Below are 19,565 nucleotides of genomic sequence, written 5' to 3'. Positions count from 1 at the left end.
TGTATATTATTTTGCATTTCTGTCAAGAGATCCTTAAAAAAATTACACACTGCACCTTTAAAATGCTTCTTCAAGGGCAAAACTGTTGAAAAAAACAGAATAAAAAAGAAGATTAATTGGCTTTTTGACAAATTAGATTTGTTTAAGTGGTGTACACACAGTACTCAGTTCTCTGAAAGGAAATGTACAGTTCATTAAATGGCATTTATTATGCTTATTTTTACAAAATGTAATATAAGTCTCAGGTGTGCCCAGACCGTTTGTGAAGTCTCAGGACAAAATTTCCCAAAGATCATTTGTTATAGGCTGTCCAAAATGTCCCCATTTGGGTTGGAGCAAGTAATTTTTGTTTTAATGTGTGTACCTTTAAATGCAAATGAGCTACAGCTCCTCAGTCCCTTAACAACAGACAGTGACCACTTTCAGTTAAAATATTGTCAATAGTGACAAAAATGTCTTTGCAGAATGTTTGCTTCAATGGGCTTGGGCTAACAAACCCATTTAGAAAAGCTTTTGGTTGTGGGAGAGAATCAAAACAGCATGTTTAAAAAAAATAGGTTGGATTTTTTTTCAATGTAGGGTTGTTGTGTTCACATAGTGCCAACACACATTTACACTCAATTATTAGGAACACCATTCTAATACTGTGCTTGACCCCCTTTCGCCTTCAGAACTGCCTTAATTCTACATGGCATTGATTCAACAAGGTGCTGAAAGCATTCTTTAGAAATGTTGGCCCATATTGATAGGATAGCATCTTGCAGTTGATGGAGATTTGTGGGATGCACATCCAGGGCACGAAGCTCCCGTCCCACCACATCCCATTACACCACCAGCAGCCTGCACAGTGGTAACAAGGCATGATGGATCCATGTTCTCATTCTGTTTACGCCAAATTCTGACTCTACCATCTGAATGTCTTAACAGAAATCAAGACTCATCAGACCAGGCGACATTTTTCCAGTCTTCAACTGTCCAATTTTGGTGAGCTTGTGCAAATTGTAGCCTCTTTTTCCTATTTGTAATGGAGATGAGTGGTACCCGGTGGGGTCTCTGCTGTTGTAGCCCATCCACCTCAAGGTTGTGCGTGTTGTGGCTTCACAAATGCTTTGTTGCATACCTCGGTTGTAAAAAGTGGTTATTTCAGTCAAAGTTGCTCTTCTATCAGCTTGAATCAGTCGGCCCATTCTCCTCTGACCTCTAGCATCAACAAGGTTTTATCTCCCACAGGACTGCTGCATAATGGATGTTTTTCCCTTTTCACACCATTTTTAGTAAACCCTAGAAATGGTTGTGCGGGAAAATCCCAGTAACTGAGCAGATTGTGAAATACTCAGACCGGCCTGTCTGGCACCAACAACCATGCCACACTCAAAATGGCTTATATCACCTTTCTTTTCCATTCTGACATTCAGTTTGGAGTTCACGAGATTGTCTTGACCATGACCACACCCCTAAATGCATCGAAGCAACTGCCATGTGATTAGTTGATTAGATAATTGCATTAATGAGAAATTGAGCAGGTGTTCCTAATAATCCTTTAGGTGAGTCATGTCCAAACACCTAGTGTTTTTTCCATAATATGGGCTTTTAGACCTTCTGGTTGCCCAGAGGCAGTGAGAGACTCTTTCAACATTACTCTCTTTATAGTGCCTGCATGATCAGAAGTGTACCTTGGAGTCTTTTAAATTGTGCAAAGATCTTTTATATTGCTTAAAGGGGACACCCCTGCACTCGCTCCATATCAGCACACAGTGCAAAGTCTTGCATAATGCCAAGCACATGTGGTGCAGGATTGTGTATTATTACGCGTTAATTAGTCTAATTTCAGCTTTTATGAGCAGGGACTACAACGAGGCCTTGATATTTTTGATGAAAATGTGCCAGAAATTACACTAAAACAGAGCACAATTTAAAGGCGTAGCTACCACTTTGATTTATGGCCAACCCAAGAAAGCCATTTTCTGGACAGAATTAAGTAATTCAACAAAAACAATAAATAATACTAATAAACATCATATGACGTAACTTCTATCAAATCATAATTTGGTTAAATATATAAAGTTTCCACTCTCAATTTAATGCAGTTTCGTAGTTTAGACTTACCCTACGTTTTGTCAAAATGAAACGTTTGTGCTATTTTGACATTCTCTATTAAAAAAACGTCAACAAAGTCAATTTTTGAGACATTTTTGAAGTTTCCAAAACAAAATTACTTAATCCATACCTTAAAATTAAAAGTGTATGCTTTGCCCACCTTGTTTTATGCAGGCCCACCCACTTGCACATTTCTGGCTATGCCACTGGCACACTTATGTGAAAACTTTGGATATTATCGGATTTGTTTTTAGTTGCCTGTTACCTAAAACAAAGGTGACCTGCCCTCTTCCTGGAGAGCTACCAGGAGAGGTGTGTCCAACACACCTGACACATTTCTAGGAATTCTAAACACCTTCATTGACTGGTTCAGTTGTCATTGATTAAAGTTCGAGTTAAACTCTGCAGAAAGGTAGTTTGCCAGGACCAGGGGTTTCCTGTACTGTATCTCAATTGGTAGTCCATTGCATTAGCAGCATAATGATCATGCATTCAAAATCCAGGTAACACCCATACTCATAAAACATATACCTTGAATGCACAGTATATTGGTTGGCATAAAAGCATATGCCACATGCTTAAAGTGCACCTAAAAAACAATGTTATTTTGTGTATTTGTTATAATACAATGTGTTTGCGTGGTTTATGATTCAAAAAACACATTTTTTCCACATACCGTACATTTTTGTAGCTCCAAACTTTTCCTCTCTTCCTGAAACGCATTGATTTTGTACAAAAGTCATCGATCTGAAAAGCTCTGTGTCCCTGATTGGACAATTATAGTCGTGCGTAGGTCGCGATGGCGTAGGTTCCGCGTCGTTTTCATTTATACTTTTGCATCGTTGTCCGTGTCGACGTGCAAACACGCGCACAGACAGCTGGTAGGCAGTATTCACGCGTGTAACCACAGTAGCAGCGCGACTGTCAAAGAAGAAGAAGCTTGGCAAGTTAACCCACAAACGAAGAAGAAACAGCAACTTGTTGTGTATGATTGGAGAAGACCAGCAATGATGGAAGTAAATAAACAGTGACATTTGTTGCAGTTTGAGTTAATTCACTCCTCAACTTGGCTATTATTTGTTTTCACCGTCGCAAACGGAAATACCTATGACGCAGTTTTTTTACCTGACGGGAGTGGTTCTGGTGGACAAATCACAGCGCTTCCGCGTAGAACTGACGCGCTGTTAAAAATTTTGCGAGGTGCGCGACGCGTCAGGCTACGCAGAGCTACGCACAGGCTACGGATAGCCATACCCACGGTAGCTACGGCGTAGAACTTACGCACGACTATAAATCGGGCTTTATACGCTGAGTCCGAAGCAGGAGGAATTATGATAATGTCTGTCTTTTCTACATCACCAATCCCAGGAAGTAAACTATTTCTGTGTTTGTTGTAGTCCAAGAAAAGAGATTTACGTTAGAGACGATAACTCTGTCGTTAACATGTACTAATACACACTTGGCTCCCTTTTAGAGTTGATTTAAAAAATTTGATGCTTGCTTACAAGGCTTTGCATGGATTTGGCACCTCAATATTTGGCTGAGCTTTTAATTCCATATATTCCATCACGTGACCTTCGCTCTTCTGAAACTGGCCTTTTAACTGTTCCTTTAACTCATTTAAGATCAATGGGCGACAGGGCTTTTTCTTCATCCAAAACTATGGAACCCCTTACCTATTGAGATAAGGCAAGCTAATACTCTTAGCATTTTTAAATCTCGCCTTAAAACTCATTTTTTTAGGTTAGCTGTTAATTGAACATTTGTATTTTATTCCTTTATTTATGGTTTTACTTGTTGTTGCATTGTTTTATATATGTGTGTATTATTTGTATATTGTTGTTGCTTTGAGATTTACATTTAAAGGCGCTATAGAAAATAAAGTTTATTATTATTATATTATTATTATTATTATTATTATTACTTACACACTTAGTAAATGTAAAATCGTGAATCTGACCATAGGGGCTCTTTAAAGTGATAGTTCACAAAAAAGAAAATTCTGTCATCATTTACTCACCCTCATGTTGTTTCAAACCTGTACACATTTATTTTCTTGCTAAGCATAATAGAAGATATTTTAAAGAATGTTTGTAACCAAGCAGATCTGTGGCACCATTGACTTCCATAGTAGGAAAATAATAATAATATGGAAGTGAATGGTGCCCCAGGTTCGGATTAATTCATATTAATCACATATTGATAAAAATGTATACTTTAAATGCACTGTAAGTTGCTTTGGATAAAGTGTTTGTCAAATCCGTAAATTTGTAAAACTTTGGCTCAATTGGTAAAGCATTGCGTTAGCAGTATAAAGGTCATGGGTTTGATCACCAGCATACACACATGGTGATAAAATGTATTCCTTGTAATGCACCGTAGTGGCAAGTGGCTTTGGATAAAAACATCTGGTAAATGCATAAATGTAAGGGAAGTTAGGGAAGAGTATTATCTTGTATCCCAAATTAACTGTTAATGAGGTGTAAACAATACATTATGAGTAATTTTTCCAATAATGCTCTAATACACAGGTTTGAAGTAAAGTGTAACCATAATAAACACAGCGTCATGCTGCTGGTGATGAATGGGAAGGTCTTGTCCTCTGCTGGTTGACGTCTGGGTGAACATGAGGCATGTCTGTGACGTGAATATCTCTCGTGCCGAGGGGGCGTGTGCTCGCGCGAGTAAAAGCGAGCGGCTCGTGGACTTTTCCATTATTCTGATATCTGCCGCTGAAGCGTCGGTGCATACGACCGGTAGAAATAATACAAACGCGACAGTTCTTGCAGAACTGTATAATTTATTTATGACATTATATATTTTTGCGCAACCTGCGTGATTCGTCCGCGTTTTTCTTGAATGTTAAGCTCCCTTCAGCTCAAGGACGTTACCGCGACTGTACGTTTCCTGAGGAATACAATACACCTGTCCGCGAGACTGCACGGGATTTTTTTGCTTTTGGTCTTAAAAAGTCAATTTTGGATAAGACTCAAGGCGTCCGTTGCTATCGAGCCATCATGCCGAGCATTAGGCAGTCGTACACGGTCACTGTCCCGGAGGAACCACCGGTTTCTGCCTTCCCCTTCATCAAATCGGATCTGCGCAGAAAGAGTCCAACCATGTCTCGATCTATGCTGGTGTCCACGTTCGTGGGGCTTCTCATAAACCAGGCAAAGGTACGCTTAGGTCACATCTTAAAATAAACAGAGTACTTTCTTCACTTTTGCGCAAACTTCTGCATAACGTTAGGTCAGCGGGGTTTACGCAGCGCATTCCAGGCATACAATTTCATCAACGTGACCATGGGATCAAACCCATGACTTTCCCCCCTATTGAACAAAGGGAGCACAAGTATTTTTTTGTGAATCTGTTTGTGATTGGGCACTATACAGTATCATGTGTTGCTGTATTATAAACTCGTTTCAGAGAAAGCGCACGTGTACACATATGACAAAAGGCGACCTTGCTCGCTTTACCTCAACCTTCAACCTCATATTCAATTGTTATTTAATGTTTGGATTTCCAATAAGATATATACATATATAACATATGAATTGCACGTGAACAAGACGCTATCCATCTAGAACCCTCGTTATTATTATAACTCCAATAAAAAACAATCACATAAAGTCTAAAGGGTTTATTATAGGAATTGTATTGGTTTAAATTGAAACTATCATTGTCTCCGTGGTCATACTGGTAAGATTTTATCTAAAACACAATTAAATATTACTGGAATACAACTACATAAAGGAATGTTGTAATGGTTTTAATGGTAAACATGATTCATAATGGCATTTGTAATGGAAACTACTAGAATTTACCCGATTCAGTGCCGCATTGATTGTCATTTCGTTAATATACAAGAAATAAAGTGAACGTTGTCAACGAGCGTTGTTACGTAACACCGCGTTGAACTTGCGTTGATGCGCCGCCGGGTGTACTGTAGTTATGCGACTGACGCCATCTACCTGCGCAGTTGTTGCGTCGCGTTATAACTCACACTGAACCATTTACATAATAACCAGTGTTTTTATACATTTATTCAACTATCTTGTCTTGTTTATTAATTATATAATTCGTCAATAAAAACATATAACCAGTGTATATTTGAACGTAAATCGCAACGGTCGACATTGATACACGATGTAGAGCCATATTAACATGGTCAGGATGACTGCATCACCTGTAGTGCATCAGGTTTGTGTTGTAGCCTACCACACATTCTTAGTCAGGTGACCATTAATGCTTCATGATTATAATTCAGTCTATAAACAATATTATAGTGATCTTAAAGGGTAACAGAACATATACAATGATATCCATTATCCAATTCATTATAACAACAAGCTTATTTGCAATAATGATAAACAGAAACAATACGATTGTAACGCTGTGTATTATTCAAGAACAAAGTGTTAATCTGTCTTGTTCTTCACATGCCTGCCTGTGACTTTAAGGAGATACTGTACTGTACAAACTGTAGTTTCTAAATCTTGCCGATATGGATTGTCAATCATTGTTAAGATAACAGCATTACATCTTGGTTTATTATTAATACAGATGCCTGTGTTAAGGTTACAGTGACCACATGTCCAATTTTCCATCTCATGTGTTCCAATCTGTCATTTATTTTATAACAAAAGTCTGAACTGTAAAATGTTTCCAATTATGTATAGCTTAACTCAAAATCATTTTAAATCAAATGCATCTCTGTACATACATCTAACCTTTCAGCAACATGGTTCCTATGATAGTGAGAGCCATGGCTTGCAGAAACTGATGTCAGGACACAGTGTCCTATTTGCTTTCAAGTCATGCCAGCCAATAAGCTTACAGCCCTTCAAATATATTTGAAAAGGCAGGTGCTGTCTGTGAGACCATGCTGTCTCCGTGTCGGCCAGTCGCTCGTTCTGCTTGCCTTAAACAGTCCAGACCGCTGCTGTGTGCCGGCGGGTATTGTATCGGTCTGTTTGGTTTAAGAGTTGGGTGTGAGCGACGCGGCAGCAGAAGCACTGCAGTGAGGCTTTGGACCATCTGTTTCACCTCCCTCATCTTTGGTGGGGTAAAAAATCTCATTGGATGTTTTTCGGCCCATTTTGGGGATGAATTAAATAAATAAATAATGAAAATCTCCCGGGATAACTCACAGCTAAACAAGTCTTAGCTTGATACAAAGTGATAGATACCTCTGAGGTACTAAAATGCAAGGTGTACTTTTTGAAAGCTTTTATGGCAAAAATATATTATATTTATCTAAAAAAAGATACAGTTTTATGTGCAATAGATGACAAAAAAGCTAGGCAGCCCTTATTTTGTCAAACTGTAATGTTACCTGCCCTCAGGTTAATGCGTGTATGGATTGTTATAGGTATATACACTGTATAGGTCATTGCAAACTGTCCATACACCTCATACTGACTCATGAAAAGCTTACAAATTGTTACAGTAAATTTAATTTTAAGACCATCTTACAACCAGTAGGTCAACTGATAAATAACAACGCTCGCAACACTAAGATAAAGGGTTAAATTTGTCAATTTCACTGTAAGTCGCTGTGCGCAAATCTGAATCTTGTGTTTTCAAGAAAACCTGATGTTTACTTATATTTGGAAAGCAAAATTATGGGATAAGTTACATCTCAAATGGTCACATATTTGACCTCACTTGTCCGGGTGATATGTGTCCAGATCGTGCGGTCTAAATTTGATCCATTTTGTCAAATATCCCAGGAAACCTCACATCATGTATTTAACACCAAAACCAGCAAGTGACGCATAAGAACTTGCGCTATGATCCTTAGCACTGCTATTTCGGGACCCGTGTGACAGTTTTATGTGTGCGATTGCGATGAGTGCATGTTTTCTGTGTTGTGTCACGGTCAACAGGATGAGCGTGACCAACTTGTAAAATCATCAGCGTTTCTCTCCGAGCTGTTGGAATTTCTGACCGGAGACAAATCTGCACTAGATTTGTGCCATGAATAATGGACTGCACCTTGACAGTTTGATTGCTATTTATTAAATCACTTATAGCTGTTTTTGTTGTGGTGTGTCAGATGGGCATTGTTTGTTTGTGTGAAGTCTCGGACAGCAGGGGTCTCTGTCTAAATCTGCTAACATGTTATTTAATAGCTGAGAGAAATGCTTTGGTCAGTTATAGTACACAATGTTTACAACAAATAATGATAAACACCATAAATGTATGTTTTAAAAGATTTATGTATAATGTGTTAATTAAATTAAATTATTATTGTTCCACTGTACTTTTCGAGAAGTTACGAGGCGTCGTGATTATCACACACCCCCTTCTAATTCATGAAAGGAAAATATGTAATGAGGTGTACACACCAAACGCGAATTCAATGATTTGCACAAGTAGATTACATACAAAGTCAATGTAAAGATGCGAAAAGACGCAAACATGCGCAGGGCGATGTTAATAGTGCGATTGCCATTAAAACACATGATATTTGCTTCAAACGCGGCTTCCAAGCAAGGTAAAATATTTATAATAAAGTTAAATCTCATGAGTAATCTAGAGCGAGGAGCAGTGTTGGGGGTAACGCATTACAAGTAACTTGAGTTACGTAATATTATTACTTTTCTGAAGTAACGAGTAAAGTAACGCATTACTTTTTAAATGTACACATAAATATTTGAGTTACTTTTTCAAAAAAGTAACTCAAGTTACTTTTTTAGTTTAATTAATTTGATTAAAAAATATGTACTGAATTAAACTAAACATATGCACTCTCTGTGCCTGTGTGGAAACAGTTTGAGTCAGAAACTGAGATGGCAGGCCAGAGCTTAACATTTTTGTGATGAAATATGCAATTTCTGAAAGCAGAACTTTTCAGTCATAAAAACACCTGCAAGGCCTGAAAGAGATGAAGCTTTAGCCAAGAAAAAGTAACGCAAAAGTAACTAAAAGTAACGTAAGCATTACTTTCCATGAAAAGTAACTAAGTAATGCAATTAGTTACTTTTTTGGGGAGTAACTTAATATTGTAATGCATTACTTTTAAAAGTAACTTTCCCCAACACTGGCGAGGAGCATGATGCTTCGCTTTTGGTGTGTGCGCAGCATAACTGTGGGTTCACACCAGCCGCGGGTGAAATTCTAGTCATCAAAAATTCGCGTCATGGGAGGGGCTGCTACGCTTTCTGTAATCACATCACTACTAGAGCAAGCTCCTGATTGGTTAACGTGGTGCATTATTCCGCCAAAGTTCACATTTTTCAACTCGCGCGTTTCCCGTGGCAACGCTCAATTTGCGCCATTCGCGCAAAATGGATGCGCAAATGAGGCGGAATTGCATCTACCGCGTCGCGCTAAACGCCTCATTCGTGCCGCGAGACCTCCAGATGCGCGTCAACGCGTTTTTTCACATTGACTTAACATTGAAATCACTCGCGCTTGACGCCTCTACCGTGGCTGGTCTGAACGCAGCATAAGAATTATTAGCCTGATCTCACGAGAATTCGTAAATATTTTACGAGTTGGCTAATTTGTTTTCGTTCGTAAGAAGTATTATCGTACGATTATCATAAAAAAAGAAACAATAACGAAACCCCAACCCTAACTCCAACATCACAGGGGCAAAGGCAAATCGTTCGAATTAAAATACGTACGAAATGTCATGAGATAGCATTGAAATTATTAAGAACAGTCAAAACATTTTATTTCGGTGGTCGATATTTCTCAAAATTTATAGACCAAACGAACCCATATCCCGAGTAAGTCACATGTTTAAGTCATATTCATATCTATTTCAGCATTGTTTGGTATAATTGTTTATACCAACTCTATCTAACATGACTATCGTATGACTCAAAGGTCACTTAAATAGCCAACTAATCTCATCTCTCTGTCCTCTTGTTTGTTTTTCCCACAGAACTCCAAGCACGCTCAGGGTCTAGTGGGTCTTAGGAATTTAGGAAATACTGTAAGTATTTATCAGTAATGTGTCTGCGGTCCCATCAAAGTTATAGCTTTGCTAAAATAGACCATTCGGTCATCGTTGTGTTTATTTTTGTCCTCATGTGTCTCTGTAGTGTTTCATGAACTCCATACTGCAGTGTTTGAGCAACACTCACGATCTGAGAGACTATTGTCTGCGTAACACACACCGCATTGACATCAACAACAACAACAACTGCAGGACCAAAGCTGAGCTGATGGAGGGTAAGACACACGGACATGTATGAGATGACATGACGCATGCATATCAGGCAGTCGCATTAATACTGTAAGTATGTTTTTTTTTCTTTCAGAGTTCGCCAAGCTCATTCAGACTCTTTGGACATCAGCAAGCAGCGAGGCCATCAGCCCGTCCGACTTCAAAATGCAGATCCAGAAATACGCCCCTCGATTTGTGGGCTACAAGTAAGTAACCTAAGTGTAGGAACATACCAAATTCATATTTGTCGCATGTTGGTTGCATCCGGGTCCAAAGTTGTCCTGACACACCAAACAGACGGTGGCCGAGTATCAAAAAAAAACTTGCCCGACCACAATCCGTTGGCTTAGTGTGAACCTATCTTAAAGGATTAGTCAATTTTCTTAAAAAAATCCAGATAATTTACTCACCACCATGTCATGCAAAATGTTGAGGTCTTTTTTGTTCAGTCGAGAACAAATGATGTTTTTTTGGGGAAAACATTCCAGGATTTTTCTCATTTTAATGGACTTTAATGGACCCCAACACTTAACAGTTTTAATGCAGTTAAAATTGCAGTTTCAAAGGACTCTAAACGATCCCAAATGAGGCACAAGGTTCCCATCCAGTAAAACGATTGTCATCTCCGACAAGAAAAATAAAAAATATGCACTTTCAAACCACAACTTATCGTCTTCCTCAGTTCCACTTCACGTAATTGCATAATGCCGTGGAAAGGTCACGTGTTACATATATGAAACGCACATTTGCGGACCATTTTAAACAATAAACTGACTCAAAAACATTAATTAGTATCATTCAACATACAACAACGTCTAAAGTGTCCTCTTTCTCCACACTTAAAAAAACTGGTGCGTAGTTTTCGCATACTTCATCCGTGACCTCTTGATGGGATGACGTATTACGTGAGGTCGATGGCACGTCACACAAATGGAGGAAGATGAGAAGTTGTGGTTTAAAAGTGCATATTTTTTATTTTTCTTGCCAAAAATGACAATCGTTTAACTAGATAAGACCCTTATGCCTCGTTTGAGATCGTTTAGAGTCCTTTGAAACTGCAATTTTAAACTGTTGAGTGTTGTGGTCCATTAAAATGAAAAAAAAAGCCTGGAATGTTTTCCTCAAAAAACATAATTTCTTCTTAACTAAACAAAGAAAGACATCAACATTTTGGATGACATGGTGCTGAGTAAATTATTGGATTTTTTTTTTTAAGAAAATTGACTAATCCTTTAACAGCTCCAGATGTGTGCTGGAGAAAGCCTGTCAACAGTTGTCATAAATACAAAACATAGGTTTCTTATACCTTCATGCACAATTGAAATTCATTGTCTGTAAATATTCAGGTTAATTTCAAATTTTGAAGCCAATTTTAACCTTGTTTGATCCTTTTCATAGTCAACAAGATGCACAGGAGTTCTTGAGGTTCTTGCTGGATGGACTTCATAATGAAGTAAACAGAGTAATGGTGAAACCCAAAGCCCCTGTAGAAGACTTTGACCACCTGTCGTAAGTACCCATCGTATTCGCTCAAATCTAAAGAAATCACCCCTATACTCTCATTCACTAATACTTCCCTAAAAGTCCACTTAAATGAGTTACTTGTGAATGGGTTGACTGTTGAGTGTGCTTTAGTTGTATACTTGTTATTTTGGTGCATTTATGGGATTGAATAAGAGCACACAATAATGTCACACAGTACACTGTGTAAAGCCCGGAGAATAATCTGAAAAATGTTTAAAAAATCATATATAGGTAAAGGGTGCTATTTCGGACACAGCTCCAGACAGATTACCTGTTGTAATGCAGGCGTCTTAAATAAAGTGTGTTTTATCTACAGGGACGACGAGAAAAGCAAGAGAATGTGGAACAAGTACCTTGAGAGTGAGGACAGCAAGGTTGTGGGTGAGTTGCTTTGCAATTTAAATTGCATTGCACGTGTTATCTGCTTCGGTTATATTAACTAAACATGGTCACGTTTTCTTGGACAGATCTGTTTGTTGGTCAGCTGAAAAGCACTTTGACGTGCAGCGAGTGCGGCTACTGCTCTACTGTGTTCGATCCTTTCTGGGATTTGTCTCTACCAATCGCAAAGGTTAATACATAGGCAGACACACACATTAATACACATGCGATATTTCTGTGTTTTGTAGAACATGCACACAATAATATACAACTGTGCCTTTTTAGACTTCAGGAGAAGTGAGTTTAATGGATTGCCTTCGTCTTTTCACCAAGGAGGATGTGTTAGATGGGATTGAGAGACCGGTAGGTATAAACTGTGTGTATGGTTGTGTATATGTACATATAGCATATGGTTCAATGACAAAACAAGCTCCTAAAAATTATTTTTAAAAATCTTTAAACATAGATTTGTATTACATTTTAATAATTTTTTTTTTCAGATTTTTTTATATACCTATTTAAAGAATTGTCAGGTGGTGCAACCAATCGTTGTCTGTTTGCCAGATAAGTTTCAATGCCCCGCCTGGCAAGTTTGAGATACCAAAACAAAATTAATATTTATTATTAAAAAAACACGAAAAATGTTTTTAAATAAATAGGTTTTTATTAGGGCTGTCAAAAGATTAATCGTGATTAATCGCATACAAAATAAAAGTTTTTTGGATAATTTATGTGTGTGAACTGTGTAATTATTTTATATATATAAAAAACACACACATTAATGTTTGTATTTAAGAAACATTTACATGTATATTTTTATATATTTTATATTATAAATATATAAAAAATATACCTAAATAAAATGTTTCTTAAATTCATACATGTGTGTGTGTATTTATATATACATAATATATACACACTGTACACACACACACACACACACACACAAATCTATATATTTTGCTAACTTTAATTTTGTATGTGATTTATCGCGATTCATCTTTTGACAGCCCTAGTTTTTATATAATAAATTGACACATGTAAGAAATGTATCAAGGTTTTGTTATAATGCCTCTGGACACAAAAATATGCATGTCATGTCATTGACCCATATGTATACAGTATATACATACTGTATGTGCAAACATGTGTTTACAGTATATAGACATCTTCTGATCACCTCTCTTCTTTTATGCAGACATGCAACAGATGTAAAACCAGAAGAAAATGCACGAAAAAATTTACCATACAGAAATTTCCCAAAATCCTGGTGCTCCGTATCCTTTTTAAAAACAAACCGTAGGAATAAACTCTATTATTATTATTAAGATGAAAGTTGATTGATGATTCTGTGTTATGAGCTGTGTTTGTTTGCCCTTGACTCTCGGACTCTCAGATCTGAAACGATTCTCTGAGTGTCAGGTCAAAACCAGCAAACTGTCAACGTTTGTGAACTTTCCCCTTAAAGAACTGGACCTCAGGGAGTTCGCCTCTGATAACAGCAGTAAGTCCTGCAATATTCAAGTTTACTGTTTGAGCTGCATGTTATTTGTTTAAGCGATAATAATAATAACAGTAATGTTTTAGTAGTGCCTTTCCAATATCCAAGGTCACTTTACAAAGTCGGAGAAGAGAAAATACTTGGAAGGACAAACAAAATGACACTTAAAGGGATAGTTTAAACAAAAATGAAAATTCTGTCATCATTTACTCACCCTTATATTGTTACAAACCAGTATAAATTTCTTTGGTGTGATGATTACAAAGAACGGTATTTTAAGGAATGTTAATAACCAAACAGATCTGGGGCACCATTCACTTCCATAGTATTATTTTTTCCTACTACAGTATGTACAGTATGTACGTTATTATCAAATCTTCATTTGTGTTCATCAGAACAAATACGTTTATACAGGTTTGTAACAAGGAGGATATTTTGGGAAAAGTTTGTAACCGAACCGATCAAAAGCCCCATTGACATACATAATACAAAAAAAAACAATACTATGGAAGTGAATGGTGGCCCAGATCTATTTGGTTATTAACATATTTTCCTTTGTGTTCATCAGAACAAAGAAATGTCTCCAGGTTTGTAACAAGGAGAATATTTTGAGAAATGTTTGTAACCAAACCGATCAAAAGCCCCATACATAGTAGGAATAAAGAATACTATGGAAGTGAATGGTGCCCAGGTCTATCACTGTCATTTTTGTTTACAAATACATTTATACAGGTTTGTAACAAGGAGGATATTTTGGGAAATGTTTGTAACCAAACCGATCAAAAGCCCCACTGACATACATAATAGAAAAAAACAATACTATGGAAGTGAATGGTGCCCCAGGTCTCTTTGGTTATGAACATATCTTCCTTTATGTTCATCAGAACAAAGAAATGTATACAGGTTTGTAACAAGGAGGATATTTTGAGAAATATTTTGATATTTTGTAACCAAACCGATCAAAAGCCTAATTGACATACATAATAGGAAAAAAGAATACTATGGAAGTGAATGGTCCCCCAGATCTATTTGGTGATAAACATATCTTCCTTTGTGTTCATCAGAACAAAGAAATGTATACAAGTTTGTAACAAGGAGGATATTTTGAGAAATGTTTTATAACCAAACTGATCAAAAGCCCCATTGACATACATAATAGGAAAAAAGAATACTATGGAAGTAAATGGTGCCCCAGATCTATTTGGTTATTAACATATCTTCCTTTGTGTTCATCAGAACAAAGAAATGTATACAGGTTTGTAACAAGGAGGATATTTTGAGAAATGTTTGTAAACGAACCGATCAAAAGCCCCATTGACATACATAATAGGAAAAAAGACTACTATGGAAGTGAATGGTGCCCCAGGTCTATTTGGTTATCAACATATCTTCCTTTGTGTTCATCAGAACAAAAACATTTATACAGGTTTGTAACAAGGAGGATATTTTGGGAAAAGTTTGTAACCACACCAATCAAAAGCCCCACTGACATACATAGTTAAAAAAAAAGAATACTATAGAGGTGAATGGTGCCCCAAATCTATTTGGTTATTAAGATATCTTCCTTAGTGTTCATCAGAACAAACAAATGTATACAGGTTTGTAAATGACGACATTTTGGGTGAACTATCCCTTGAAGTGTCATTTTGTTTGTTCTTTCCATGTGTTTTCTCTTCTCCGACTTTGTGGGGTGACCTTGGTTTTTGGAGGGGCACTGTAAGAACATTACTGTTATTATTATTAGTAGTAGTAGTAGTAGTAGTAGTAGACATTTATTTATTTACATATATAGGCATTTAACACTTTTATCCAAATTGTATCCATTTATAAATTTTTATTCTAATATTATTTTATTTTATTATTTAACAGTACATTTTTTTTTACTTCAGTTATTTATATTATGCAATGGCTACAGAATAATTGTTTCAATGTTGTTTTTGTCTCTCTTTACAGTAAACACGGTGTATAATCTGTATGCTGTGTCGAATCACACTGGTACATCTTTAGGTGGTCATTACACAGCGTACTGCCGTAATCCCTCCTCAGGAGAGTGGTACACCTACAATGACTCCAGGTAAATAGACATTAGACAAAAATTCAAATACATTTTTGTTGACTATTTTCTACATAAAACCATCCTACATAATTTATAGAATTTGATATTTTTAACATTGACGGAGTAAGGTCATATCAAAGATTAAAAAAAATCAAACTTTCCAAAACATTTTTGGGGCCGCTGTTGATGTACAGCATTATGGGTTATAATAATGTTTTGTTTTTGGATGTGTTCAGAAGATTAACTGCTGAGTAATTGTCCAGGTCAGCATTTTTGTTAATTTGTTTGTTTCACAGAATTTGTGCAGAATTCTCACTTTCTCTCTCTCTCTCCTAGGGTGAGCCCCATGTCGTCCAGTCAGGTGCGCAGCAGCGACGCATATGTTCTCTTCTATGAATCTGCAGTGTCATCACGAATGTGATCAATCCTACACACAGGCTGAAACATAAAGGGATTAAAAAACTCTTTGCTGCTGTTGAACTCAGTAGTGGTCTGGGTCTACATATTTGCATCCGTCCCGAGATTCGATTCCGGTGGGAGGCCGTGCGACTTGATAGCCACGGTTTAAACACGTACAGGATATGAATTACAGTCATGGGCTAGCCTGAACTTGGAGTAAGGGCTTCTTCATGCTGAAACGACCATGGGATATGAAGTACTACCTCGAATGAGTGTTTGTATGTTGTGTGTGTCAGTCACCAGACTGATATTGAAGGACTCTATGCACTATGTAACAGGAGCTCTCCGGCTCACCATAACAAAACCAACATCCCCATCCTTATCGTATTTAATTTATTAACACAATGTTTAATTTAAAGCTAAATGACTCGTTTTGAAATGAGGTCATCCTGCAGGAGGGACCATGTAGGTCAATAGTGGATGGTTCAATGAATTGTTTACTATTTCAAACAGAAGCATCTGCTTTGGTTTGGTCACATTTGAGAGATTATGCACATTCAAAGGGCATTGTTTGAATGAATGATTTTATCCCCTGGTGGCCAGGTATTGTTAAAGGGATAGTTCACGCAAAATTAAAAATGATGTCATTATTTACTCACCCAAATGTTGTTGTTAACCTGTATGAGTTTGAATGATTCACATTTGAATGATGACAAAATGTTCATTTTTTTTGTGTACTATCTGTTTAAACTGAAAATTATTTATTGAATTAAATATTTTATTTTTAGTTTATTGCAAACTCAACATTTGTCCTCCAGCTTTGGCCTTAATATGTTTTTCTCATTCTGTCAGGGACACTACATTGAGTTAAATCTGACATTGAGTCTTTTATCAGACAGAAAGCCACCAGGAGGGTATGCGTGCATGTGTTTGTGTGTAAGTGACTTTATGTATTATTGCTCTATTTATAAAGTGAGTGTTGTGAATGTAGCTTATCATTGCGCTTGAAACAGACAGTGCTTTTTTTCTACAGAGAGATTTTAAATGAGTGATCATTTTGTGTCTGAAATGTGACTAGTGTATTGTGCATCAAGAAGCTTTGGCTTTCAAAAGTCAAATAAGTAGATATAAATAAAAACATATCGACATAAACAATTGTGAATTGTACTTCATTATAACTACTATGTACCATATATAACATTTATGTAAAGACGTCGAGTCTTTGCCTTTATTTTTTATTGCATACATTTAATAAGTAGCTGAAAATATGACAGTGTTATGCAGTTGCAAATTTGTGGACTGCACATTCATGATGCAGATCTCCTCACCCATCACATTCACATGCCAAAGATGCTTTCTGGACTAATATCTGGCAATTTGAGTACAATGTCAAAATGTCCTACAGTTGTGTATGGGGGTCGATGTTGTTTGGTTTACCACCAGCAATATGTTGTGTTCTGCAGATAAATAAATGTCATGCAAGTTTGAAATGACATGAATGTAAGTAAATGATGAAAAGATTTGGGGTGGGGGGGTGAACCGTCCCATTAATTTCTATGTGGCGAGCAGTTACAGTGTACTGTCACTAGAGGGCGATGTCGGATTTCTCTTTAATACATACGCACACAAACGTTTACTTATCTATCTAAACGAGGACATATCGGTGATTCTCACGAAATCCAGATTTAGAAGGTGTCCAGCATTAGATTTGTTTTAAAAAGCCCTTGAAGCCAAATTTTTTGCACATATAAGATTAAGGTCTAAACTAACTATTTTAGATGATTTAAAAATATTTCCTATAGAATTATTTACATTTTTTAGATGATCATTATCAAAAATTATCATTACCGCAACATGATATTACATTAAATATGCATTTAAAAATTATGTTTCGGTCTAGGTACTATGACAAACAAAATTTCAACTTCTATATGGAGATAAAAAATAAGAACTGCTTACCTGCCAGCCATCTTGAGTGTCACAGTCAATTTTTTTAAATGTTAGTTCCTTGAGGGCTTTAACAATGATTGAAAATTGTTGCGGAGGATGAGAAAATTGGTCTTGGACACATTTATATTCCTTATTATTGTCTCTACATTTACCAATGATCACCAAATACCACACGTTTCCTTACTGTAAATGTTTAAAGTATAACATGCACTGAAGCTTTTTATTTTTTTAGATGTTTTAATTATAAATATTTCCATGTCAAAGAACCACTGCAAAAATGATTTTCAAGAAAAAATGTTCTTAGTATTTTTGTCTTGTTTTCAGTAAAAATATCTAAAAATTCTTATGTTTAGATGCTGTTTCTTGATGAGCAAAGCGACCCAAGAAATTAATTCTAGTTTCTAGACCAAAAATATCAAATTTAAAGGTGCAGTGTGTATTTTTTAGAAGCATCTCTTGACAGAAATGCAAAATAATATACAAAACTATATTATATGGGTGTATAAAGACCTTTCATAATGAACCGTTATGTGTTTATTGCCTTAGAATGAGACATTTTATCTACATACACAGAGGGTCCCCTTACATGGAAGCCGCCATTTTGTGCAGCCATGTTTCTACAGAAACCCTTAACAGACAAACTTTTTTACTAAGTGGTCTCCAACGATGACCTGTTTGTCCGGTGGCGGCTACCGTAGCTTCTCTATGTGTTTCAAAAGCAAGAGGTGAGCAGTGGACTGAGCCGTTGGTTGCAATTCACAACCTCATCACTAGATGCCGCTGAAATTTACACACTGCACCTTTAAGTGATTTTGTGTATAAAACAAGCAAACAAATCTGCCAATGGGGTAAACCAATTTTCCTGAATTTTTCTTGAATTTAGTGTTTAAGAAAAATGTTCAAGATTTTTTTTGCTTACCCCACTGGCAGTTTTTTTGCTTGTTTTATGCACAAATCACTTAAATTTGATATTTTTGGTCTAAAAACGAGACTTTTTTTCTTGGGTCGTTTTTCTCATCAAGAAAAAGCATCTTAATTTAAACAAGACAAAATACTAAGAAAATGTTTTCTTGAAAATAATTTTTTGCAGTGCAAATCCAGTCATGGACACGTTGCGGTAATGAAAATGTTTCCCTTAAATGTAGAAAAAATAACAAAATTGGTTTGTATGATGTCATTTGAAATCATGTGCCAAATATTACATGAAGAGATGTTTGTAACTGTATGCTTCTTATTTTGATACTCTTACTTTGCATTTACTTTTTTATCAAAATGTTTCATGACACCTCATAAGTCGAATTTTACGAAAATCACAAATATATATACTTCTACTGTTTTTATAGAGAACTGGTTATAAATGCTATAACATAACCCACACTCTAAACCTAACAGCATTTTTACCAATAAAGAAGTCTGGCTAGAAGAGATACACCTACGGCCAAATCTCGCGTGATGTATGTTGAAGGTTAGCGCTC

At 36.6% G+C, this 19,565-nt stretch overlaps 1 protein-coding gene across 4 annotated transcripts in view; it reads left to right on the top strand.

Annotated features, from left to right (window-relative positions):
• Positions 1 to 17,306, top strand: part of usp2b (ubiquitin specific peptidase 2b) — a 57,673-nt gene extending 40,367 nt beyond the window's left edge. For 2 of the 4 annotated variants that reach the window (XM_055200587.2, XM_055200588.2), the window contains exons 3-13: positions 9,995 to 10,045; positions 10,155 to 10,284; positions 10,374 to 10,485; positions 11,678 to 11,788; positions 12,120 to 12,184; positions 12,271 to 12,374; positions 12,470 to 12,547; positions 13,383 to 13,461; positions 13,581 to 13,688; positions 15,639 to 15,759; positions 16,078 to 17,306. In XM_055200587.2, coding sequence (XP_055056562.1) covers positions 9,995 to 10,045; positions 10,155 to 10,284; positions 10,374 to 10,485; positions 11,678 to 11,788; positions 12,120 to 12,184; positions 12,271 to 12,374; positions 12,470 to 12,547; positions 13,383 to 13,461; positions 13,581 to 13,688; positions 15,639 to 15,759; positions 16,078 to 16,162 — 1,044 coding nt within the window. In that variant the 3' untranslated portion in view covers positions 16,163 to 17,306. Of the gene's footprint in view, positions 1 to 4,796; positions 5,274 to 6,085; positions 6,298 to 9,994; positions 10,046 to 10,154; positions 10,285 to 10,373; positions 10,486 to 11,677; positions 11,789 to 12,119; positions 12,185 to 12,270; positions 12,375 to 12,469; positions 12,548 to 13,382; positions 13,462 to 13,580; positions 13,689 to 15,638; positions 15,760 to 16,077 lie in introns of those variants that run through there. The other 2 variants (XM_055200589.2, XM_055200591.2) reach the window with 2 other exon arrangements.
• The last annotated feature ends 2,259 nt before the right edge of the window (positions 17,307 to 19,565 follow it).

The sequence above is a fragment of the Misgurnus anguillicaudatus genome, chromosome 22 (assembly GCF_027580225.2).
Source record: "Misgurnus anguillicaudatus chromosome 22, ASM2758022v2, whole genome shotgun sequence".
Lineage (NCBI taxonomy): Eukaryota > Metazoa > Chordata > Actinopteri > Cypriniformes > Cobitidae > Misgurnus > Misgurnus anguillicaudatus.
This window is presented reverse-complemented; position numbering and strand designations above follow the sequence as displayed.